The sequence below is a fragment of the Passer domesticus genome, chromosome 1 (genome assembly GCF_036417665.1).
Source record: "Passer domesticus isolate bPasDom1 chromosome 1, bPasDom1.hap1, whole genome shotgun sequence".
Classification (NCBI taxonomy): domain Eukaryota; kingdom Metazoa; phylum Chordata; class Aves; order Passeriformes; family Passeridae; genus Passer; species Passer domesticus.
In genome coordinates, this window is record NC_087474.1 from 17,735,700 (window position 1) to 17,762,605 (window position 26,906).

The following is a 26,906-nucleotide window of genomic DNA, read 5'->3' on the forward strand; positions in this document are numbered from 1 at the left end:
CAAAGAAACTGCAGCTGGGAGAGAAAGTTACTTAAAGCTAGTGGCAGTCAAGTATTTAATCTCTTTAATTATATACTTGTGGAATTTTTGTGAACTAACACAAAACTCTGCAGAACAGCACAACGTACAGCTATTTGTTCAGACCGCTTCCACAGAGAGCTAGTAAACACATGCAACCATATGGATTGACACAAGGGGTTTAAAAATCCCACTGAGAAACTTGGTAAGATGTGTAAATCTATAAAACTATATGAAAACTCAGTAAATGTTTTGAATCTTAAAAACTACCCGTTGATCTTTCTCTAAATATCAAAATGATTCTCCAAACTTTCAAAAGAACATCATTTGTTCAACAGCGACTGCACAACCACTCTCACCAAGCACCAGGACAAGATGCAGTATGTGCATACTCCATTCAGGTATGACCAAGTATCACCCTTCTATTTCTGTTACAATGGAAGAAATACCAGAAACTTATTTCATGGAAACAGCCTGAGAGAGTAAAAGAATGAATTTTTAAATTCTCCAGTAAAGTAAAATTGGTGAACTGACAACCTGGATGCAAAGCTGAAAGCAAAACACTTTATGAACTGCAAATACCAGGTGACTGATCATCCTTGTCTCTAACCAGCCCAAATCCATTTAACTAATTTTGCCAGGAATTAAATACAGTTTAACTAAGAAAGTTCATAAATCAAATTAAAAATTTATCAGCACCAAAATATTCTGGAAAACTATACTTGCTAAATACAATGCATAAAGTCCTTTTAATCCTTTTACACTTCTTAAAACCCAAAGACAGGTACACTTTAAAAAGCTGACAGTCTGGGGTTTTTACATACTCAAGTGAACCTGGGTTTTTTTTTTCCACTCTGCCATATGGATAGAAATATGGAGTTTTTCCCTTCATAATAAAGTGAGCATAATTACAATGGCATACACCACAAGGTGGGTTTTAAATTTTTAAAACCTAATATAGGCTTGTTGAAGGAGCTTTAGAACAGGGAGGTTGTTTTTTTGTTTGCGTTTTTCTCAAGGATTGTTTGTTTGTCTCTTTTCAGACCTGGAAAACATATTAGAAAGAAAAAAAAAAAAAAAACTACAACAGAAAGGAAGGATTCAAATGCACTGCACAGTCTTTTCAATAACATCTTAAATGTAACAGTCCCCAAAGTGCTACACATACTAACAGAAAAGCAAGCAGGAATCAAGGAAAAACAGAAGCATCTACACCAAGACTGCCACATTATCCATTGGTTCTCTTGATACAAAAGACTTTCACCAGTGCTAAGCTACCAAATTTACTACATCATCAGTGGGTGTGTTTAGAAAAACTTGAGTAACTATTTCACTGAACCTCAGACAGCTTAGAGAAGGAAGCTATGGAATGGCTAACCAGTGCCTGAGTTTCTTTGGCTATGATCATTCTTCTGGGAAATTCAAATAATCCTAAAGATTTTTTTTTATTTATAATTTTGGAGCCAAAGGGCAATGACTTTAATACACTTTAGGATGAAACTTCGTAAACAATAAGAAAACTTTTAAATGAACATGTTTTACAATCTTTTCTGTTGACTTTTTAGTGCTCTTTTACTTCCAGTGTTAATTTCATCTAAAAGGCAAAGAACAATAACATTCCGACCAAATGTTATTACATTTCAAATTACATTTTGTAACATATTGAAATCAGCAGCAGTCCCAACACATAAGGAGGTGTCAGGAAGGACAAGGGACACAAGAACAGCAGGAAGGAAGAAGGCATAAACAACTCAGTGTCTGCAAAGAATATACTTGATTTCTGTAAAGTGAAGCATCAGCAACCACATCAAATTCCTCCCCCAGATCCAAACCAAGACAAAGTTTGCCAGGACAGCTTACCAATGTTACAGCTTTCCACTGAAAGCCACTGCAGGGGTAACCTATCCAAAGGCCTTCTGCATCCAAATATCTCAATCACAAGACATCTGCTGACCTTAACCCTGCATTTCCTCCTTTTTTTTAGGTTATACCTCCTCTCACCATTTTTTCCTTTTTTTTCTTTTCTTTTATTATCTTTTTTCTTCCCAAGGAAAGTTGAGAAGCATTACTTCTGAATGTGAATTGACTTCAAATGCATACAACATAAAAGAACTGGAAAACACTGCAGGAAAATCTCTGAAAGGAATGCTCAGCTTTTACACTGATAAGAATAAAAATTCCAACAAGCTGCTGAGACTGCTGAAGAGACATAGCTCCTACAAAATGAATTCTTGCAGTTGCACCCTCTTCTACCACAAAGATGCATAAAAAGTATAAGAAGAGTTCTGAAATATCCACTGTAGAATTCAGAAAAGGATTAACAGAGGGACATGATTTCCCACAATATTTAACAAATATGACAGCTTTCAATCAAGTGTGTCTCAAAGGCAACACAAACTAGCAATCTTCCCTACTGCCACAAAACCAACAAACTGTTAGCTCCCAATGGAGAACTCTGCATGCTTCACTTTTGTAAGATCTCTATTCAGTTACAGCTCTAAAAAACTCCGAAAAAAGGGAGCAACAGCTCACCAAGATAAACATTCATCCATAAAACCACATGGGAGTCCCCACTCTAAGGAAGGTAATGATATCAAATGTCTGATCTTTTACAAGCTTTATGTAAGAAAAATAATGGACAGAAATTACTCTTAACAAGGACTGAAAATAATACTGCCAGTGAGTGAAAGCTAAGGGAGCATTAAGGGCAAGCAGAATGCACATATCCCGTTTATATACTTAGGAATGAGTTCAAATGTTCCAAACTCCTGTGCAGAGCTGATAAATGCAATCTGTACATTCTGTAAAATCAAGATTTAGCAGAAGACACAATTCCAAGGAAGAATATATTACAAAAGAAAGGGCCAACAACAAAATTGACAAAGGAAACTTTAATGTTGGTTCACAAGACCAGATCCAGGCCGTTCCTGAAATCTTTCTTACTGTAAGAAAAAAATAAGGTGTGATTGCCATGCAGCCATTGGGTAAGCACCTGTACCAACACTGCTCCTGAACAACTTGAAGGGCCCAGATATATGGTGCAGCTAAATACTAATACAAAATGCCTTGAGCTCATGCATCATGATTAATCAGAAAGCTTTATTTCTCACCAGGGATCTCATTTTTGGCTTTTATTTCTTACCTAAAAAATTATGTAATCCCATCTTCACTCCAAGAGCTACATGTTGCTAGATAAGAAAACAAAGATGATGCAAAATTTCTGGAATTCTACAGCACCTGCTGTGTATTGCTTTCTTGTGGAGCAGGGGGCAGGGGAACAAAGAAGGGGATGGAAATACATTCTCATTGCTTCTATTTCTCCCACCAAGATTCAATCTATAAAATTATTACATAATATGACTTCACAAATACAGTTTGTTTCCAATTCTTCATTTTTTTAGCTCATGTACTTGTTTCATCACTGAAGATCAACACTTGCTCATTCATTTTCTTTAACTTACTTTCAGAGAAACATTTGTCACACCAGCATCTCATCAAAATATCAAATTAAGGATGCACGTGTAACTACATTTCAGCTTTGATCTGTTGCTAGCAGAAGAAATGTGATAAAATGTATCTTTTCAAACTTTGGACTTAGATGTTTGGAAAACATGAATAACACAAGTGAACAACAGTTCACTTCTAATGAACTAGAAATTCTTCTAGTACAGAACAAATGAATGAGTTCAGCTTTTCCTTTAAATGGTATTAATAATTTATAACATTTTCACATGGAAGTACCATTTAACTTGTTGAAGGTATTTACACCTATTTGCAATTCATTTTTGTCTCAGGAATGTACAACCCTCTTGAAAGGGGTTTCTACAGGAGTTTATCTGATTAAAATACATTCCAAAGTTCAGCATTTAACAGTTCACTGTTACAAAAATAAGAAAATGGTTTTCTGACCCCCCTCTCACCTTTCTCAGAGTCTTAACTTGTCAGACCTCCCGTCTGCCCACTCAAACTGCTGAACAGCAGCAACAGAAAACCAAGTGGAGAGTTTTCTGTTGTTTTAGTGAGCTACATTAGTTCCACGAAGGAACATGAAAGATGGACAGTAACAGGCACAACAGACAGATGCAGAACAGAGAAGCAAGAGCTCGTGAGTCCAGGGAACAGGAGACTAACTTCTGTTTTGGGAGAATTAAAACACATGCACACTATCAGCAACCACCAGTGCTTACTCCTTCAAGATCAAACTGCTTGGGTTAACCTTGAATTACTGCATTTTTATGCTTTCTCTATTACAGAAATCCTTATTCTCCACTACCTTTGACTGTTCCCAGTTTTTAAACCTCAACAGCATTTTAAAATCTACTTTTCTCATTAATTATTAAGTAAAATCATCTGAATGATTGCCTAAATCCCTCATTTTTCAGCTGCTGTTTGACTTCCTCAAATAACTTCAATGTATCAGAATGCTCTATTAGCACAGAGCACTCATATTGGTTCCTTTGTCGTTTATAGATTTTCTGCACTTTGTGTCACCAAACACTGTAAATCCTGAGCTGTCACATCACAACCAGCATCCTCAATGGAAAGCTGTGCATAGTTCTTGCTCACCCCAAAGAAGAGGCCAGATCTGCTTGGCCTCTTATTTAGGACTAGTAGCTATTAGTAATATAACCATAATAATAATTGCAGAATGAAAGATGACCACAATCCCCAAGTTTCAAACTCAAATCCTAACATACCTTATTTTTGTAAGAATAGCCCTTTCTCAGCATCCATCTAGCTGCCATTTTAAACAGTAGAGCTCACAGCAGGAAAATTCAGTGCAGCAGCAGTGCTGCTGCAGTCACAGTAATAAAAGGACACAGGCAAGAGATAGTTTATAGGGAGAGGTAGGACACTACTGCCAGCATTATTCATACACATACAGCTCTAAGCATAACACTTGTTCTTAAGAACCAGTTCTTGATTAAATCAATTAAATACTCAAAAGCCTCACTTAAATACAGAAATAATGGTCATAATTTTAACTGTCAGTGGTAAAAAGACTCAAGAATCAATGATAAAAATGCCATCCAAAGCTTCTACGAGGTGCAAGACTACCAATACTTACACAGAATGAGCTACTCCTTTGATTATTAACACTAAAATACACTGCTTTGTTATTTGCAGATTAATATTAATTGTTAGTAATGGATATGCAGGGCTGAACAGTTGAGTTGCACTTTATAAGTTAAAAAATGGTGCAAGATTAACTAAATCAGTGCAACTATGTATTGTCAGTGCTTACCTTCATTCACTCCTATAAAAATTACAAGTTTGAATTACATATTATGTGAATACATACTGTGAAATGCTCCACTGTCTGCAAGGTAACCTAAAGATACCTGTCACATATATATCATGAAACAGGCAAGAAGAATGGCATACAGAAGGAATCCATTCCATTTTCCTGTCTCAGTCAGCTTAACATCGTAGATCATCTTATGATCTACCAGAACACAAGACACGGTATGGCTGAAATATACAACCTCATAATAAAGTATCCATATTATCTTCTAGAAACTGTTACAAAGTACTAGTAATGTTGTATTAATCCAGAATCCAAATCCAAGGAAAAGAAATTTCAAAGCACCTTTTACTTCTGCATCTCTCACAGTAACAGCTATAGAATTGAAATCATGCTGGCTGTGAACGGGATAAGAGTTAATTTACTTCAACTAGTTGGTGTGGGTCTGTGTTTTGGATTTGTGCTAAAAACAGTGTTGATAATACAGGAATGTTTTCACTTTTGCTGAGCAGCCCTTACATAGGGCCAAGGCCTTTTCTGCTTCTCACCACACCAGCGTGTGGGCTGGAGGTGCACCAGAACGTTCCTGGGAAGGGACAAGCCAGGACAGCTGACCCTAAATGACCGAAGATATCCCATGCCATATGGCACCACGGTCAGCATATAAAAGTCAGGGAAGAAGCAGAAAGGTGGGATATTCAGAGTGATAGCATTTGTCTTCCCACAGTTACAAGGGATGGAGCCCTGCATTCCTGGGGATGCCTGAACACCTGCCTGCCCATGGGACGTGGTGAATGAATTCCTTGTTCTGCTTTGCTAGCATGCAATTTCTGCTTTACCTATTAAACTGTCTTTATGTCAACCCACAAGTTTTTTCACTTCTGCTCTTCTGATTCTCTCCCCCATCCCATAAGGGAGGAGAATGAGCAAGTGGCTGTGTGAGGATGAGCTGCTGGCTAGGGGTTTTATTTTCTTCACAGTAAAAGACAAAGACTAAAATGTGTACTTTGAGATGGAGAAAGACAGTTGTAACCTAAGCAGCCTTACAAAATTCTACACCTTGCAGAGTAGTTTTAAAAGTATACCTGAGGTGGTATACTTGTCATTTTGATCTTATAATAATTAACTAATTCCAGTTGACAAACTTAATACTATTGAGGTGTTTGCTGTGCTAATGTATACTAAAAGCATTACTCTTTTTCAGTAATATATGTGTTCAATAATATAATGTGTTACTGTAAGGTTAAAAAAATATGAGATAGTCAAATCAGTAATTCCATTATAATCTTGAGAATTGAGACAAGAAGTTCCTACTTTTTCTCTTACTAAAATAAAATAAAATATAAATTAAAATGAGCTTATATTCTTATGAATTTTTTCTTGACCTCAACAAGAGATCATTGCGCTGGTGCCAGCTCCAGTAAATGTCATGCAGTTGAGTATCAGGATGACAGTTGTATACACAGAACACTGCACAAGCTGACAGAGAATTTTAGTGAGCAACAAGTCAAACCAGATTGTCACCTTTCCTCTTAATCCTGCAGATAAAAATATATTACCAAATATACTCAGATAGAGTAGCTTTGTGAGAAAATTTTGTTTACACACACCACATGCTGTCAGTATTCCCAAATAGTAAGACTTTCAAAAAATTTGACATTAAGAGATGTATTAAAAAAGAAAAGTCTACATTCCTATGAAAGTCAATACAGAACAGGTGCCCAGAAAGAGAAACACTATTCACTGGCAACAACAGTGAAGACTGAAGGATGAAGACATTTCAAAAACCATGGAACCCACACAAAAATTCAGTTTTAGGAAACAGGAACTGGGTTCTGCATCTTAGACAGACATTAGTGTAGCTATACACTGAAATACATGTGGTTCATATTTATTGACCAGCTTTTAGAGGTGTTTCAGAGGCATGTTTCTTTCCCTCTGAATGAACAGAATTTGGAGTAAGTTAACACAGATATGCATCACCATTTGCATCTGTATCACTCAGTTCTTATTCAGATAATATTTATCTAGTATTACTTCAATTACTAAAATTGAAGTAACTTCAAAGTGGTTGCAAATCACTTTTCTTCTAGTTATCTTTAGCATTCTTACAATTTTGCTTCGGACATCAAGAGCAGTTGAAAGGATTAAAGTGTCAAATATTTTAAACTTATTAACAAAACTTACAAATTTAATAAAAATGCAATGGAATACTGCATTACTGAGATGAGTTTGGAGCTTCTTTCCCTAAAAAGTTACATAAAACCCCCAATGTTCAAGTAGCATCACTTAGTTTATGAAATGAGATAATTCACAGAAGAATGACACAAATAGAATCATCTTTAAAACACTCTATACAGCTCTACAAAGTGACTCCTTGGGACTAAAACAGATTTTTTTTGTTGCTGTTTTTCAAGAGAAGAAATAAACTACTGCTTATGCACTGAATAACCCAAAAACCTGCAATGGGATCCTATTTTTACCACAGAATGTTCTGTGATGCACAGCAGGTCCATTTTACATTTGCCCAGTGAGTTGTTCAGACCGTGAGGAAAGCCCCAGGAACACCTGATCTGAGTGTTTGCACCAGCCTTGTACCAGCTTACAGCGCATTAAACTCATTAAAAAGCATCAAGCACCTTTCTCCCAAATGAAATTCATTGCCCTGACACATGAGCACAGGCTCCTGCACAACACATTGGTGAAGTCTGGGCAGCTCCAAACAGTTCCAAACCAACACACAGCCTATGGGAATCTCAATGCAGAGACATGGTTTAATCTTCCCTCCCCAAGGGCCTAACAACCAAACTCCCAGCTACAGTGGAACACACCGAGGGTGACACACTGCCACAACCTGTTCTTAGGTGCTCAAGTTTCTACTCACAGAATCAGAAAAGCTGGAGTGTTTCTTTAAGAACAACACAAGCAGCAAAACTATCCCCACAATGCATTAGTAGCTCAGTGTTTAGGACACTCCTGGCTCCTGCATTTGAGGTTCTCCTCTGATGCTCTCCAACTTCTGGGATAGTGACAAGAGGTCCTCTGTCACTATTTTATACTTTTTGGCTCTTCAATCACTTCTTAGACAACTGCAGTCTTCACTCATGAAGCCATTTTTGTTTAGTTTACATTATACGAGCTACTATAGCAGGGTTTTAAAGTCCCTTTTCCTGCTCAGCTCAGACCAATATAGAAAAGACACCTGTGTAATTCAGCTGCTATATAGCAGATAATTATTACATAATATATTAACATTTTTCAGAAGTCATGAACATATAAAGCTAGTAACGTTGCCTAATTTTCATGTTAGTGGCAAAAAAACCTTTTTTATTATACAAAGGTCAATTCCAGATATGCTTACTTCCTTCTTTAGTCCTTCCAAATATAAGACTACCAGTAACATTAAAGCAAGGCATTCTTCCACAGCCTCATGGTGGCCTAAGTTCTGCCAAGAAGGCCTGAGCAAGTACCTGGGCCCTGAAGAAAAGGGATATTATAATGGAATGTCAAGTGACATACTACCAGTCCTCTTTATAAGGGACACAGCCTCATCACTAAATCATTTCTAAATAGCACCTCTGCTACAGAAACTAACAATGCTTAGGCAGTAGTAATCAGAATATAATGAAGCCATTTATTCTGTAGCTTCAACATCATCACGAAAATTAAATCATACCTAAGGTTTGGTTAGAATTGTTCAGGATTTTTTTTTATTATTATACCCTTACATATTAGTTACCAATTTTGTTGGCAGCGTGCCCAGAAGAGACTAAATACATACTATGGAAGGGAAACACGGGCTTTCAGCTGAGCCTGTTTGTAAAAATGACAGCTACCTATATTCACATTTTCAGACCAACCGCTTCTTACCGAAGTGCAGTATTTCACATGCACAAATGGATAGCTTTTGAGGTCTTAGCAAGAAAAGTGGTTCCAAACCACAACACATACAGCTACTGCTTAGCAAAACAGAAAGCTTTAATGATGCCTGCAGATCAGATTATCCAAATTTCCAGAGAATGAAGATGAAAGATACAGCAGAAACTACACCAGTCTTGAGGGGGATGTGGGAGCCACACACACGCAAACACTACTGTATCTGTGAAGGAAGATATAAACATTCAATATAATATGACAAAAATCTAGATTCTCACCTGATTTACAAAAGAGGAAATAAGGGAAGTCCCCCTAAAAAACTGCTCTACTCCTCCAAGATATTTAATACTGTTTATGAAATACACAGCGCAAGCTGAAAAAAAAGCTGACACCATTGACTGAACACACTCAGTTTGAAAGTCCCGCCAAGTGTACCCTGCAGATTACACAGGTATGACCATTACACGGGTATGACCTGGGAAGCACAGTATCTTCAGTCAAATTCATTTAAGAAAAACACAAAGTAAAACCCAAAATAAAACAAAAAAACCACAAACCCACCAACTTACAAGTTTTGTCAATGTGAGTAAAAATCCATGCATGTACTTTGATAAAACATGACCTAGAATATGAGAGTAGTGAAAAACTGAGAAAAAAATATGGCAAATATTAGTAAGAGTTTATTGTGCAGCTAATTCTGTAGTGTCGAATTAAAAACTGGTTTTTCTACCAAGGTGTTACTAAGAAAAAAGAAGTCTGCCAAAGCCCCATACGTTTATTATTTTAGCCCTAAATTTAGCTTTAGAGGTACAACAGCATCACAGTGCACACTCTTTCCTGCATTACCAGATAAAGACAGAATGATTCACATACACCATTAAACAAGTCTAAAGGTTAGACTTTTTCAAAGATTATCCAAGAACAACTGGCAATCAATATCCATCCAAAATGGAAGGGATCTTAAAATCCAAATCAAATATTAAGGAGACTAAGAGTCTAAAGACTGACATTTGCTATTCAATTTCCTGTTTCTATAAATATAGCTCCTTTGTATAATACACATTTGGTCCAAAGATTCTTTGATTCCAAATTTAATGTAATGATTTTTAATAATGTAAAACTAAGTTTATCTACATTCACACAAAATCCTATTAAGCTATTTGTAAAGGACGTGTGCTAATGAGAAGTTTTGTATGTATTCTTAGAGGCCTAAAAAAAGTGCCAAAGCATATTTGCATTATTGTGTCTGTTATCACCTTCTGTTGAATTTAGATGACAAATTTCCAACAGACAACTGTTAATGCAGCAGTAATAAAAACATAAAAATAGTAATCATCATAGATTTGAAATTATTTTTAATAATATGCAAAGTCAGATCATTAAGAGAATATGGCAACATTAGAAATCAGCAGTTACGTTCTTTGTACCCGCACAGGAAGATTTCCCAGGTGAGTAAGAAGGTATTTTGCCAGCACAGTGGGCTTGACCACTGATACAGTAAAATGTGTCAAGAAGAGATGTCAGTTCTTTGATGAGAGGAAGATATAACAGGTTGAAACATAAGGAATTAGATGCACGTGTTTATCCACACAGTTGCTGAAATGTCTACTGCTGGTTTTCTTCCTTGTGGAGAAACAAAGGGTACAGAAGAAAAGCTCTACCAGAAAATTAAAGCAAAGTAAGTTGCATGGAGCAGCCTTCCCAATGGATATGTTTCAGTATCACAAAACTGAATATAAACAGAAATAGAGAAGTGCATATACAAATGCACCTGAAGAGGTTTCCTTTTTGGATGCCAGTACCTACGGTTTATCACCTGTTATTTATTATTCAGTGCTTCAGAACAAGATTTTCTTCACGCTTTTCAGCCAAAATTAAATTTACCAGAAAGGGCTACTTTTAAGCAGATGTGCCACATAATTAGCAACGACAAATCCACTTACTTTTTTCTCCTTCTCATGATGTTTATCCTGAGAGTGAGAGGAAGAATCACTTAAACTTTGATCATATGACCTATTAGATCCCCGTTTGCTCTTTTTCTAAAAAGAGAAAATATATTTATGGACAGAGAAAAGGAACCATTTGAATAAATAAAAAGTATAAAGCATTTCCACTGACAAGATGCCTTATTGCTTGAGGAAAAAAACTTCAGTGCTTCAGTTACTGGAAAGCTGACTAATTACTGACACTAAAATTCACAAGGCCACTGAATATATACCAGGAAAAAAGTCTGTCCCTGTATCAACTTTTACACCTCCCACAAATTTGCAAGATATGCTTTCCACAGAGAAATAAAATATGCCACTACTTAAAGGTTAAAAGATGCTAGACACATTTTCAAGTTTTCATAACATAAAACAAAAAAGATGCTGCTCAAATGAGTATCACATGAAACCACAATGATGCCCTGACACATGCTTGAAATGCATTGTAAGGTGACTTCATGACTTATTTATTATTCAAGCTATCTGCCTGGTATATTTTCATTAAAATGGATTAAAAAGCAGGATAAAGAATGCTACAGTCATGTCTGTGATTGTAAGTGGCAGATGTAATTGCCTGCATTTCTGTAATGTCTGAGAACCTGGTTCAGGACTGCAAATACTTTATGCTGGGCCAGTGCTCTAAATGTTGGTTTTATTGTAACTGAGGAAGCATTTAAAGACAATTCTTTTGTCAAACAGTTTTCAGTGGAATAGTAGATGCAGAACATCCACCATCTTCAGCAGTAAAAACTAAGCACCTGTATTTACCAGGCCTTAACAGTCACAACAATCCTAAAGAAAAACTTAAACAAAACAATCTTGCCAGTCTTTACTGTTCCTACCACTACAGCTTTGTACTGGAAAGCTAACTAATTGTATGTCAAATACAGAGTTATGTCTTTATCATTAAACTTGGGTTTTAAATAAACATACCTATTCTCAATCATAGCAGCACTGCTATATTCAAATCAAAGGCATAACAGTGTAAGGGTTTGCCTTCATCACTAAATAAGAGACCATTTTTGTTATTTTTGTAAATATTTACCTCAAGACAGTAAAAAAAAAAAAACAAACTTAGCTTAGTAAGGGCCTAGAAAGCCTTGATTTATCTTCATTATGAAGCAAATTCATCAATATTCACAAAAGCACAAAACTAACCTTACCAAGCTAATCTTCTAGAAACTAAATTGTTGACTGGTCCTGTGTTTTTACCCCGCTGCAACCTAAGTGTCACACCAAGTATTCAACTTTTTTAGCAGTGAAAAGTAATCTGCAAGTTAAACTATAATTACAAGAGTATTTGAACATAAGTCTGCATATTTTAGTATTAATAAATAACATTTTTAAAACATCAGTAAGCCCCTCAAGTCCACACACTCGCACATGTACACAGAAACAGATACCTGGAACTGTCAATTGTTAAGAAGTAAAAGGAAAGACTCCAGAGGTCTGATCCAAAACCTACTGCATTAACTGAGAAATTTCAATGTTTTTCTTTTCTTGTTTGTTTTTTAAAAATCAAACCTCAAGTCACTTCCTTAAGGCTGTGTTTCAGAGAACTTACAAGGAGGGAATACTCACTGGCTACACAGTGAGAGATAGAACAAAAGAGGTTGGGCAGAAGAGTAACAGAAGCAAAAAATATGGAGTGTTTCTTTATTCTCTAGATGTAGTAGTTACTAGTTTATTCCAAAATGGACAGAGTTCCTAGAAGGCACCTAAACAAATAGCAAAAGAAAACATTCCAGGAACTCAATGAAAAAAATCACTAAATGTGCATGCTATTTCTGGCAGAGGGGGAAAACCCACACATCTATAAAGTAACCACTTATAAAAACATTTCCAGCCAGTACTTCTGTAACTGTGATTAAAACATTGTTTTAATGAAATACAATCTACTTTTTGAACTACATGAAAATATTATTTCTAGTGCTAATGGCAACTCAGAATAAAAAATAAGTCAGTAACATTTATTTATAGAATTTAATAAATACATACCAGTTTATTAAAATGGTATTTACAGTAGCCGCAGTATTGGACGTTATCTGCACCGTTGCCTTCTTCTTCACAAAGAAGTCCTGCAAACTGTGCACTAAAAATAAATCAGAAAACACTCAAGGAAAGACATTTTACACCAGTTTGTAGCACAGTATCACAGCTGATAACATATGGATGATTATATCTGCAATTAGTAAGAGATTGCCACACAAATAATTTCCAGTGGCATGTGAACACATAACCAACCCTTGTAGCCCAGGGAAAAACATGTATAATTCATATTTGGCCTGTTGCCTTTTGTCAGAATCTTTAAACCACTCACACAAGCTTACAGCTAGCAAATCTACATTTACTATGCAGCTACTTGCACAAATAAATAAACAAAGCCATCCATAATGACTCTTAGCTCAAATTCAAGCAAAAAAATATGTAAGGAAAGAACAGCTTTTAACAAAACCATACTATAGCTCCAAAAAAGAGGTTTTTCAGAACTTGCATACATGCATCTCTAATTTGCCATTAAAATTACTGGGGTTTCTTAAATCTAATTTGAATTACATAGTAAATCAAAGTGTATTTACTAGTTTAAAATACTGTGGCAGGCTAATCTCTTTTTAAATGATCAACACTTACAAGTTGCATTGACTAGACTAATTATTACCTTATTCTGCTATAACTTTTTCAAAACATTTTTGTTTTTCACCATTTGTAATGTTGATATATTTTCTTTATCAAAACCAACTTAGATTTTGACAAACCAAATATTGTCACATTTTCCATATAATTTTCATTCCCACGTGTCAGAGTTTAGGATTTTTCCTTTTGTTTCTTTCCCTCAGGGAATCTTCTCCCATATGTTGCTAGGAGACAACAACAACGACTTGAGAGAGAAAAAGAAGTTGCCAAACTCAGAGGAGGAGGGCACCTGGCTGCACTTCTCACATCTGAGGGTTTCTTTCGGAGGGGCAGAGATGCCAGAGGATGGGGCTGGGAAAAAGAGGGCTGGGGCGGCTGCTAGCTCTCTGGAGCTCTCGGCACAGGGAGGGCAGAGAGGCTGCAGTCGCTGTGGGGAGAATTGCTCACCACTGCGGGGTTCAGTGTCCTGCTGCCTTTCTTCTACCAGAGCTCTGCTCCGAGGAGCAGCCGCTGCGCCGGGCCCTCGCTGGCACCCTGCCCCGGCGAACAGGGAACCCTTCCCATCTGCTCAGGTGCTTCCAGGGAAACCGCGCCACTCTCCCCCATGGGAGCCGCTCCCTGCCCTGCTCGGGAGGCCGGTGCCACTCACTGCCCTGATGCCCGCCCATCTTCTCCGCCACTTCTCGTTTTTTGCTACACTGCAGCCCCACAGCCCCTGCGTGCCCTGAAATCCCCGGGGTTCCAGCTACAGCTGCGGAGTTTCTGATACATCTCATCTACCACTCCGGGACTGTGCTCATCCCTGCCGGTCCAGCTTGTTGCTCCCCAGGGTCCTGCTGAGCACCAGGATCGATTGCCCCAAAGGGTTTGCAAAGCAAAGCCTCTCTTGCACCCCTTCCCGTCTGGGCCGAGCCGCCATGGGCAGGCGCTCCCGGCCGGGAGCCCGCAGCGCCCCTGCCGGCCGTGGCCGGAACTGCGCCTGCGGGAGGGGCCCGAGGGAGGCGAGAGCGCTGACCGGGCTCCCGCTGCGGTCTCCATTCTTGTCTGCTGCTGCTGCTGGTTTTGTTTGTCTGTTATACACATACATACTGGCAAAGGACTGCTATTCCTTTTCACACATCCTTGCCTGAAAGACCCTTAATTCCAAAGTTATAATCATTGGGAGGGAGGGGGGTCCTACTCCCCATTCTAAGGGAGGCTCCTGCCTTCCTTGGCAGACACCTGTCTTTCAAACCAAGACACCATAATAATGCAATGTTACAATCAAAATGATACACGAGCGTATTTAAATGAAAGAATATTATATAATGTGGTTCATTTTCACAGATTTTTAAAAATATGCTCTTGGAAAACCCAGAAATACTAAATACAGGCACAGCTACAGCTGATACCAACTAGAAAAATAATAAAGAGGATGTCTTTAAGCAAAGATGTATTGTTTCTAAGCTTCTCTTACAAAAAAACATGCACTCAAGCTCATTTTTCATTAGACAACCATTCTGATAATCCAAATCTGATACATCTTGCCCTGGATTTCTAGTAGTCTTCACGTTTTTCTTCCTTTTTTTGTTTAATATTACAGAAGCCTCTAATTATCTCCAGCCATACTACTACTCTCCAGCTAGATATCATTTTGTAGTATAGACCATGTTTTTGAACCAAAACATTCTAAAAAGTGGCAAGATAGCTGTTTTAATTTTCAACTTGAAGTCTCATGCTCTTCACAGCATTCAGGGTTTTGGAATAAAGTAAAAAGATGAAAAGGACTCTTGTATGTACCCAAGTGTTTGAAAGGAAAGAGACCTTTTCATACAAGCACTTGGATGTACACATTTTTTCACATCTGTAAGTAATCCCTTTACATGGTATGCATGCTTTGAGGAACGCAATCCATTTTCACCATAAAAAGAAACTTGACATTGATCACATCCAATGAAAAATTAGATGCTTATGAAAGAAAAAAACTTGCAAAGTAGTCAAGCAATTAAAAAAATAAATGAAGAGTTGCCAAGATTATCAGCACCAAAACAATGGAATCAAACCCTTCAAGATCTCCACAAGACATACACATTATCACTTGAGTACACTGAAGAAAATACATTTAAGTGATTTAAGCTGATGTGTAAATACCATTCCCCTGACTGAACTGGTCATGAAGCAGCATACTGGGGCAGTCATAAACAGACAGGTAAATCCACAGATTATGTAGCTACACAGCCTAGATAAATCTGCCCACTACTGTAAAACAGCTCCAGCTGAAACTGAAAAAACAAATAATGCCTGCAAATTTTGGAGTAGAACCCTTTTCGCTTCCTTTTACCTGCTGACATGTGGTTTAATCGAATTATCCAGCCTCTTTTAGAAGTCCATAAAGTGAAACAAGCATCTCCCGAATGCAAGGAAAACTAAATATCTTAAAGTGGAATTAATCAGAGGGTGGAGAACACAGCTTTTTTTTCTCTGGCAGTAACACATGAAATCTGAATAGTTCAGGATGATCTGTACCATAAAACCAGTGAAGTGAGTTGCTCCCAAATGTTTGGAAATCCATACTGGAAAGGATGAGTCTAGTGCATTCTTACATACAGTAAAAATTTTCCCACTGATTTACCAAAAGGAAACATCAAAATCAGTTAGCAGGCAATGCTAACAAATAATGTCTTCATACTCCTGTATCCTATTAAACATCCTCTAAGAAAAATAACCTAAGACCAAGAACAAAAACCCAAATTCCCCTATACTTATTCACAGGAGCACACACCATTTAATACCACCCAAGGGAGTATTATCAGACAGTTTCTGCAGCTCACAGCAAAATCTACACTGCCACTGCCATATTGTTAGTAAACACTATTATAAAAACAAACCACTTTGCTGTATTTCTTTACTCAAAAGATGTACTAAATAAGGAGCTTATTCATTACACTGTGTGTATTGATTCCTTCTGGAACATCAGAAATATTAAATAATAAAATATACTTACCACGTTACGTGAAAAGCTTGTCGACATCCATGTTTATTACATGTCATACAAGCACCAGTGGCTGCTTTACTTTCTCTGCCTTGTTCATCACAAATATAGCATGTCTATCAAAGAGAAAATACTTAATTTGATAAGAAGTATACAAACAAATGCTGTGTTACAGGAGATCCTACTGTAGAGAACTACTGAATTTTGCAGCTAAGCTGGTGTAAGAAGTTCTTTGTGAAAGTCTAATCATGCTTGTTAGCAAAAGGAGATCACCTGGCAGACTCTCAGGATTTGTATAACACTTCACCAATGTTAAGGCAGTACAATTACTAATTTGCTTACATTTCATACTATTGTCAACCACCCAAAGGGTTAAACAGCCAAGGGTTAATAGCATTAGGCTTCCCAACTGTCCTTGCTTTCAAGTTTGCATTTATGTCCTTTTAAGTCTCAATCATTTTCATATTCATTTAATATAACCCGTATCTGTGGATTTCATAAACATCAGACTGAGTGCCTAATGGTATAATATGCCATATGGTATATATATCTACACAATTACATACAAAAAACCTGCAAACTTGAAATTTTTTTTGTACATTTGATGCAAAGAATTTTCCAAGTGTTATAGCATGTTTCAATGTTCTTACGATACTCAGCTACTTTTAATTAAATTGGTTTTTAACCGAACTCTGCTTTGTTTGGATAACTATTTCAGTATGACTTGGATAGACCTATAAATATCTTGTAAATTAATCAATCAAGAACCTTCTGTAAAAAAGCTTGAATGAATATACCAAACACATTTCAACCTCCAAAACAAGCTGTTTAGTACCTGGAAATCTTTTCATAGCATTTCTGTCAATTTATTTCTTTTACTGGGATGCCATGGCAATTTTGAATGTTTTCAAAAACATTCTTAGTAAAACAGAAGAAAGAAATTGGTCCCCAAAAAACCCAATTTCTTCCTCACCATTCAATACTTTTCTTTTAACAAGTGGCTGATAAACATGGATACATACAGTATGGAAGCTCACTACTATACTAGGCATCGCTACACTCTCTCACCAGCATTCCACGGAGAAACATCAGGCGAAACTAATCTCTTTTCACTTTTTCCTGTCCTAATTACTGAAAGAGCATTTAGAGAGACTCTATACCATATCACATTCATGTGTAAAATTTAACAATTTAAGAAGAGATTCTTAATGAAAGTATCATCCAGTACTGTGGTGGATTAAGTTTTGTTTTTGTATGAGAGAACTTTACTGAGTATTAAACATTAAGGACACTCCTACCTCTGCAGAAACCCCATTATAAGATCCTTAATGAGAAAAGAGAAACTTCTTTATGTCAAAAAACAAAACTGTCTCTATTTTAACTGCCTAACAATTTTGTCACAGCCTCCTTTCAGAGAATGAGTAAAATAATAAATGCAAACAACATCAATCATGTGTAGCAGAAAACAAGGTGGGAAAAATGGACCAGGAGACCACTGATTTTTTTTTTTAATTATATAATGCAAAACCAGTCTTAGACAGGAAAATTAGTGAAATTCTGAGATCAGAACAGCCCGTTACAGAGATTTTTAGAACAACAGTCAACAGGAGGTGTCAGCTAACTAAAGCATTTTTGTTAATATGCAAGACTTGAAGGTTGGAGAATTATTCTTGTACAGTTTCCACACTACTTTAAAAAGCTAATATATCCTAAAATCATACCCTATAACCTAAAATTTAAAAGATCAGAAAGGGGATAATCCTACTTAATTCTTTGCCTTGCTTCTTTTGTACCTCAAGGTGGTGAACACTGATAATTCAGTTGTTTGACAGGGTCTGAGACTGGCTGCTTTTTAGCTTTCCATACCATGACCTGACACGTTTAGATTTTAGGAACGAACAAGGTCATGATCTATCAGCCTCATCTGAGTCACTATATTAAGTGTAAGTAACTTCAAAGTAAGATACTTCTATAAACAGAGAGTTCAATAAACTCCATAAAACTCAAACTCCAATTACTTTGTTTTTTTCAGAGTTTTGTTTCAAGTGCTTACAGTTTTCTCCTCACTGAAGCTCAGAAAGAAGAGCAATACAAGCATTCCACTTAGCAGAAAGGTAGATTCCATTTTTCAGTATTTACCCTACGTGTAGGGTCTCTGTTTTCAGACCTCTTAGAGCAATTTACAGTACAATGACTGAAAAATTACTACAAACTACATTATTAACAAGTTTAAATGCAACACAGTGGACTGACTATTCATTTTAAGACGCTCAAAGAACTTTCCTACAATAGTCATGATAAGCCTTAAACCTGTTTCCTAGAATTCCATATGAAACAGGGACGAAGAAGGTTCCAACAGACAGTAAGTTGTCTACAGCTAAGCTTCTCATATTTGTACCTTCTCTTAGATACACAAACAATTCCAAAAGCCTGAAAACTTTGTCTTTCTTTCACAAAGGGAGACTTGCATGTATTTGCAAATCCATACAAATGCTACACCTCTGAAGCCTCTGAAATGTCAAAGTTCAAAACTGTGTCCTACCACCTACAGCTGCACTCTTCTTCAAAGCTCTTAAGGGAAGAGCGTACTCTCCCAAATTCACCGGAAAAGAAACAAAAGCTTTTGATTTAGCAAGGAAATTTTACTCAGAAATAGAACAAATATCTTACTTGCTTTAAAGGTAAAATATGTATTTTGTACAGCTGTCTTTATGTTACTGTCAGTATTTTCCCTCCAAAGATTCAAAGTGTAAACATTCTTTGCAAAAGCAAAGACCAAAGGGAAGATGAGACAAAAAAATATGTATAAGGCAAAAAGTAATTTCAGAAATAGTTTACTTATAACAGCTACAGAATGTCATTCTCTGATCCCAAAATCAAACCTAGGAATCGTACAGAAATTTCTCATTGTTGCAGCAAGTACTGAAAGAAAAGTTTGCCAGCTGCATTCATTATGAGGCAGATCAAGAAACTCCAAATGCACTTATCTTTAAATCAGTTCTTAAAAGACATTCCTAAAAGCAGTAATTATATAAAATTATCACAGTTTCAAATTAACCTGAAAGAGACAAAAAAAGCTGACATAAAATAAATATATATCATCCATGCATAACTATCCAAGGAAAAAGAAACACCTATTTCTGAAAAGAAGAGCAACTAATAGCCCATTTCTTTTTTGGAAGTACTTGTGTAAGAGGAGCTTTCCTGATAGCTAACTCATTAATCAAATAATTAGGTGGATTCATTCTGTAATGTGATGGCTTTTATCCCTGAAGCAGGCAAAATTCAGGGAAATGGCAGCCAAATATCTCTATAGGGACAAGCCCCATGCTTTGGTATCTACAACATTTCTTCTTGTATTTAAGACTACTGTACTTGGTAATACTGCATATTTTGCAGTGTGTAGTAAAGAAACAAGTGCATAGGGAAAAACCCCAAACATTAAAAAAAGTACTACGTGTGGGAAAACTTAAAATATATTTACTTTAAAGACTACAGTATAATTTCTCCCTCATGGTAATTTTCTTTAGCCTGTATTTTCCCCCATTTCCATATGCTAGTTTTCTATATGTATCCAGCCATGCACAGAGCATTATTTAGAACTTTACAGGAAATAACATCTTACTTAAAATCTCCTCCACCCTGAGCTGACAAACAGAATGAAATTATCACTAAGCCTCTCTAAGAAAAAGGAAACAACTCCAGTAATTTTTTCCTAATTACATGTTTACATTTGTTCTCAATGTGCAACAGATGTTTCAACAACTGTTTGTCATACCTATATTGCTCAAAAAAACAGCTTTTCTTTCCATTTTTACGCAAATTAATAAAGTCAGAGTGAAATGTTTTACAAAATTTCATATCTTAAAAAAGTATCATTTAAATAAACACAGTTTATCTTGAATAGCATAGGAATAGAAGGTGAAATTATGGCAAGCTACGTGAAAAGGGAACTAATAGCTGTATTGGTTTTGGGGGGTATTGCTCAATAATAGCCTTCTTGGGAAGCCACGGCAGTTTAACCACAGCAGTACTAAACTCAGCACCAGCTCCAGACTTAGCCAGAGTTGAGAGTTCCCTGTCAGTCAGCACTTCTCTGAACTCAGAACCGTCACAACAGACTGCTGCTGGCACTGCAGCTTGATTGGTTTCAGAAGGTTTGCTGTAGCAACTGCAGTACAGCCATTTCTTGGATTCCCCTGACACCTACAGCCACTATCCCCCTGACCCAAAAGGAGCAAATAATGACAGTGAAATCTGAGTTCTGTTAAAAGAGAGAACAAAAATAATATAATTTGCAGGCTAGGGGTGTGACCCCAAACGTTGGCATTTCTGACACTGATCTCACTGTACTTCACAATAAACTGTAGTGGCCTGCTGAAAGTAGTTTTAGGCTGACTGCTAACATGGAAAATAGACTTCAATCAGAACACCTGCCCCAAGCACAGAGAACTAAGAGCTGGACAACACCAGGAACTCTCTCTACATTAACTGTATGGTGCTAGTAACTATCTAGTGAGAAAGAAAAACACAGTAAGTACAGACCAACAAAAATAGAAACTAGAATTTTAGTAGCAAAGCACAACTGTATTGTCATATATTTAGGACAAAAACTGTTTGAGAAAGAAGAGACTTTAGTTAAGATGAAAAGTAATTAATAAAGACTAAAGACAAACAATGGATTTTGTCAACAAGTAATAATAAAAGACACAGTCCGTTTTTTGAAGTTACAAGGATTTACTCATCCAATATCCAATTACCACCAATGGAAATGGTGTAAGATAAAACAAAATCCAAAGTGTTCCATGAAATTTTTGAAGGACATTAAGGGAGAACCACTACCAATTTTAAAAAAATAAATGGTGACTGACTACTACTCAAGGAAAAAGAAAACAGATGTTCTTTTTCCTCAGAGTTGAGGAGAGAGGGGAAATAAACTCATCCGTTACAGCAAATCTTTTACTGCTCTGTGCCCAAGCAGAAACATTTTCTTAGCTCTGTACTGAATCTCGCTGTTGCATGCTCTTGCCAATGTGGAGAGAAGCAAACAGTGAGATGCAAATAGAGATGTTCAGACAGTAATGAGAAAGCTTGAGAAAAACGTAGACTTTGACTCCTGGTTTTTCAGCTACACTGGCAAGTAAGATGGATAAAACATATTGACAGCAACTGGAGAAAGTGAAACAGAAAAGGAAAAGACCAAAGAGAGAAAAAAGGAAAAAGGCTAGAAAATTGAGGTGGAGCCCATAAATCAAAGATGGAAACTTGGAAAGGGGATGTGGGGGGTGTGAGAAGTCACAGAGGCAACGTGAACACGGACTGGTCTCCCTGCAGGAAGAACACAAGAGGAGATGTATGCCTTTTACTTCTTTCTCTTTTTTATAACAGTCTATTCCTACTTTACTCCATTGTCCAAAAACTACTATAAAATAAAGTAAAGAAAAAAGAAATTAGAGTTTAAAATAACAACACAAGAAAAATATGTAACACAACTAATCAGAAATTCAGACAGTTCGCATTAGCAGAAGGGAACATTAAAACAAAATGTAGTTAAGTAAGGAGAAAGTAACACAAGTGAAATAAGAAAAATGTAACTATCAATAAAGAACAAGAACAACCTACTGGTTTATTGCTCTGCCTTTTTGGGCTTTTTTTATTTGAAGTCTCACCACACTTTATAAAACATTACAGCTCACTGACAATTACTCAGGAGCAGTTCTCCTAAAAGCAAATAATGCCACTAAAGTGAACGTTGTTTACAAAGGGAAAAGTCTGCAAGCACTTGCTTTAATATATTAGCATACCCTTCTGTCATAAAATAAATTTTTATAAACATGTTTATGTTAATATCAACACTAAAAACCCTAGGACTTTGTGGTAATTAATAATAGCATCTCATATAAGCTGCAATAGTATATTTTAAGCTATAGAAAATATTTCAGATTCCTTTCAATATAAACTTCAATATATTCAAAGATCATGGTATTTTTAATTAATGAAACAGTCCCTAATCTAAAGACTAATAAGACATGTCAGATAACCTTACAGCTTAATTTAATAATACAGCTTTCCTCATTCTTCAATTTATCATAAAGACATTGCAGAAAACTTACAGCATTACTGCAGACATTTAGGAAATTTATATAAATTCTATGCATTCTATGAAGTGTAGTTTAATATTATTAAATCTTAGAAGTTTTTAAATAAATATATTAAATATAAAAAGACATATAATTATACCTTATTGTAACGATCATGAGGAACAGACTGCAACACGATAGGCTCCATTGTAGAAACATTTGCAAACTGCACCTCGGGAATGTACAGAGCACAAACCACATGAGCCCAACCTACAAAAAGTTATAATTGTATTTAATGTTTTCTAGAAGCTTAAAGGACATTTTAATGTAGTACAATTACAGTACAAAGAACGTTTTACAACACTTTTTTTCCACAAATTATTTTAACTGTTTAGAATATTAAGGACATAAATTACACTTAAGTCATGTTTACATTTCATTTCTTTTATCCAAAGTTTAGATGATCAGTAATACTTTTTTTATTGTAGTCAGAATTTATACGAGTAATACTCCATGAAATTCAAATACTAATGATTTATACAAATAGTGACACACAAACAGAAAAACTATTTTGTTTAATTTCTTGGATTAATACAGTCATTGCATAAAAGCTACTCCAAGTCCTGCAAAAAGGAAGCAGCATCTGACCAAACTGGTATTCTTACAAGCACAGCATCATAGAAGATTTATGTGTATAATTTTTATTTTAAAAACATCATTCTGTTTTGAATAGACTCCCGTTTCTTTCTGTAAATAGAAACTGCAACACATATGCACACCTTCACACCCCCTCTATGAATTCTTTGCTTTTCCATTTATAAAGTTACAGCCAACTCGTTTTTTCACAAGACTACAAATACTTATATCCAGTTCTATTCTAATTCATTAACTTGGGATCATCAATAAATGGTTAGTTACTTACCATACTGTGCTTTAACAACATTTTAAGAAAGCCAACATTCTTAATTGTCTGACATTTGGTTGGATGGAGGTGGGGAAAAACTCCAAGTCAGAAACAAACCTACAACCTGGAAGCCTTTTTTCAACAGAGACCCTGAGAGCTATTGGTTTGTTTCAGTGGAGGACCATATGCCATAACTGTAGATTTAGCAGAAGCTGCTACATAGCTAATCCAACATATTGCTATACTGACATTAATAACAGAATTATTACAAGTATTATCATCTTATCCAGAAGTGAATTTGGTGCAGCTAATTACTTGGTACAAATTCTGTTCTCCCCCAAGAGGAAAACTGAAGTCTCTTGTCACAAGACCCTCAGTAAACTTTAAAAATAATTCTGCTTTCCTCCTACCCAGACTTACTTAAGGACATAAAATGACAGACTTACATAATTAGATAATCCAGCAGATTATTGGATTAGGCAAGCAAAGTAAATTATCATTGTGCAAATGCATGCTATAATAAAAATAAAAACAACAATAAGAACCCCTCCCCTACCCAAAAAAGAAAAAAAATAAGAAAAAAGAAAAAAAGATTTAACACAAGCCCCACCATATACTGTCTCACTGCAAACCTTTCTGAGCTTTCATCTTGGATTTTCTCTTTTCAACTACTCTACAGAACCTAAAAGGTCTTAATTTCTTCACCAAAAAAAACTGTACTCTGACTCTTTAACTGAGCTAAACACAAAGCTGTGCTTGCTCACAGTGGTAGTGCTGAGACTCTGGAATGGTATTTAGAAGAAAAAGCACATATGCAATTCCAGATACTTTTCCTAAAGCACCAATCTTCTCTAGTTTCTGCCAATGGATCAGGTGTCTCCCCTATAATTTCTTCATAGAAATTATAACTATTAATTTACTAAATTAATAGTTACAATTTCTATGAAAAATGAAAAGTGCACACACACACACAACAGTTACAGTAACACCACACATATCGGTCTAGTGTTTCAACTGCTACTAAATACAGTATCCGTGCTGCTCCCTAACTTTATTCACAGTCTTTAGAATTATTCTGTACAGAAAAGGCATGAGACTAATAAAAGAGTAGGGTAAAAAAAAGTATAAACAGCCAACCTGAGCTGCTTTTAAAACCTGTTCCAAGAGACCATTTTTAAATTATCATTAACAGACAGACTGAGGAAAAAAAACTATAAAAACCACAACCTTTTGTGTTCACTTGTCTACTTGAAATATCTTCAGGGAAAGAGTGTTTATAAGGGCTTTTCTAAGAATTGCAAACTGCCTTAAGCCAGAATCATCTTACTAAAGACAAATAAATGTTAATATGGTGTTAATGTTGAATATTTATCTTTAAATGTTCTCTCAAAAAATTAACTCATACAGAAACACCATTTATCTAATAAAGCCATTAAACCAATAAAAAAGTGACACTGAAATTTAAAAAAAAATAAACCTTCTTCAGTTGGCTACACATAATCAGATGGCGAAATCTTTTACCCCACATGTAATTAAGCCTGTACTCTAGTTACACTTACATATAATGGGAAATTATTACATAAATATACAAAATATACCAAAGACATTAGCGGGGGGGAAATCACCTACTAAGTGAACTGTAATTTATGTAGGTAAAGAATTTTTATTATAAGGAACCAGTTTCAGGAATAACTTTAACTGAATAATGCTCCACCACTATCCAAAAAAAAAATAAGAAAATCAAACCACTACAATGTATTCCTATTTAGAAATAGGAAGTGTACATCCAAGACAGCTGTGGCCAGTAACAGGCTTATAACTTTCATGAGAGCAAACCCAGGACCTATATAATGAAACAAATGAAGCACCACAGCACTAAAACACTTTTTGAACATAGGCTAGTAAGTGCCCATGGAATTGAGGACAAGGGACATTTTCCACTGGTTTCCATCGGGCACCTTCAGATCCCAGATAATCTGGCCTTGTTGAAAAATCACAATAATATAATAAATCACAATAATGTCCAACAAGAATTTAAACAGAGGGGTGGCTGCAGCACACTTATGTTACCAGCCTCAAATGCCTACACCAAAAAAAAAGCGTAACTCCAGCACCAGCATCCACTTGAATTCAAGACACCCTGTACACAAATTCCTAAATATTCTTTTGTCAAAATTTAACTGGTGAAGAAATACACAATTGTCAGAGAGCAGCATCCAGCTGACCTGGAAGCATCAAGGAGAGTTCCCTTTAGGAAGAGTAAAGAAGACACTTTTCCATAACTAATGAGGTTAAAAACTGGTTGTCTAAAGGTGCTGTGCAATCTCCACCTTCTGAGAACTCAAGGTCTGTAGACTCCTCCACAAAACTTTTCTAGTTAAGGGAGGTCAAGAAGATTCCATTTTGCCATAAAAGAACCAGACAGTAGGAGGAAAACAGAAAAAAGCACACAAGAACCATTTTCCCAAGCATCAAGAGTCTAGCCACTACAGCTACAAAGCACAAGCAGGGAAGTAAGGACACCTATAGCCAACGTGTGATGGATGTCCTTGGTCCCAGTGCTGAGAGAATGAGCTACTAACCTATAAACAGTTTTACTTGTCATGTTTTGTTCAACTGAGAGTGTTCCTCACTATATAACAGTGCAAAACCACCTTCCTGATCCTCTGCTGACATCTCCTTCTCTTTTAGACAACTACTCAGGCTGAGCACAGGGCTCAGAGTAGAATAAAGCAGAATAAAGGACCTATTGCCACATTCGAAGTTGAATGCTTTTGTCTACTGTTTTCTGCTGGATGATAACTGCTTTCTTTGTCTGCAGGGACAAAGAAACATTCTAAAGACACCCATCCAAACTGTACATAGAAGCCTGTATGAGAAGTAAGCATTTAAAAGGATGTGTGGTATTTAAGACTACCTTAAAATATATATTTTCCATTTACTCCATCTAAGCCATAAAGTTTGCACTATAAACTTCCTATTCAAATCACTTACTAATTATTCTAGGGCAATTAAAATTTCATCAGCAACTGTATACCTTTTCCCTCCTTCTCATCCAGATAGAAAAAAAAATCACTAAAACCAGGTTCACCAGTGTTTAAGTGGGAAAAATACCACTGTACAGCCATGTTTTAGATTATAAAATAAAAACTCCAACAGCACTGTTCTACACATTCAAAAACATTCAAAACAT

The 26,906-nt window shown here is 36.2% G+C and overlaps 1 protein-coding gene across 6 annotated transcripts in view; it reads right to left on the minus strand.

Moving 5' to 3' along the window:
- The window catches only part of MLLT10 (MLLT10 histone lysine methyltransferase DOT1L cofactor), a 122,577-nt gene that overhangs the window by 64,659 nt on the left and 31,012 nt on the right, over positions 1-26,906 (minus strand). For all 6 annotated transcript variants that reach the window (XR_010355908.1, XM_064408360.1, XM_064408370.1 and 3 more), the window contains 4 exons: positions 22,970-23,079; positions 16,742-16,845; positions 13,123-13,216; positions 11,083-11,178 (listed from right to left, as the gene is read on the minus strand). Coding sequence is in view for 5 of the 6 variants with exons in the window: in XM_064408360.1 (XP_064264430.1) it covers positions 11,083-11,178; positions 13,123-13,216; positions 16,742-16,845; positions 22,970-23,079 (404 nt within the window). In the remaining variant the exon portion in view is untranslated. The remainder of the gene's footprint in view (positions 1-11,082; positions 11,179-13,122; positions 13,217-16,741; positions 16,846-22,969; positions 23,080-26,906) is intronic.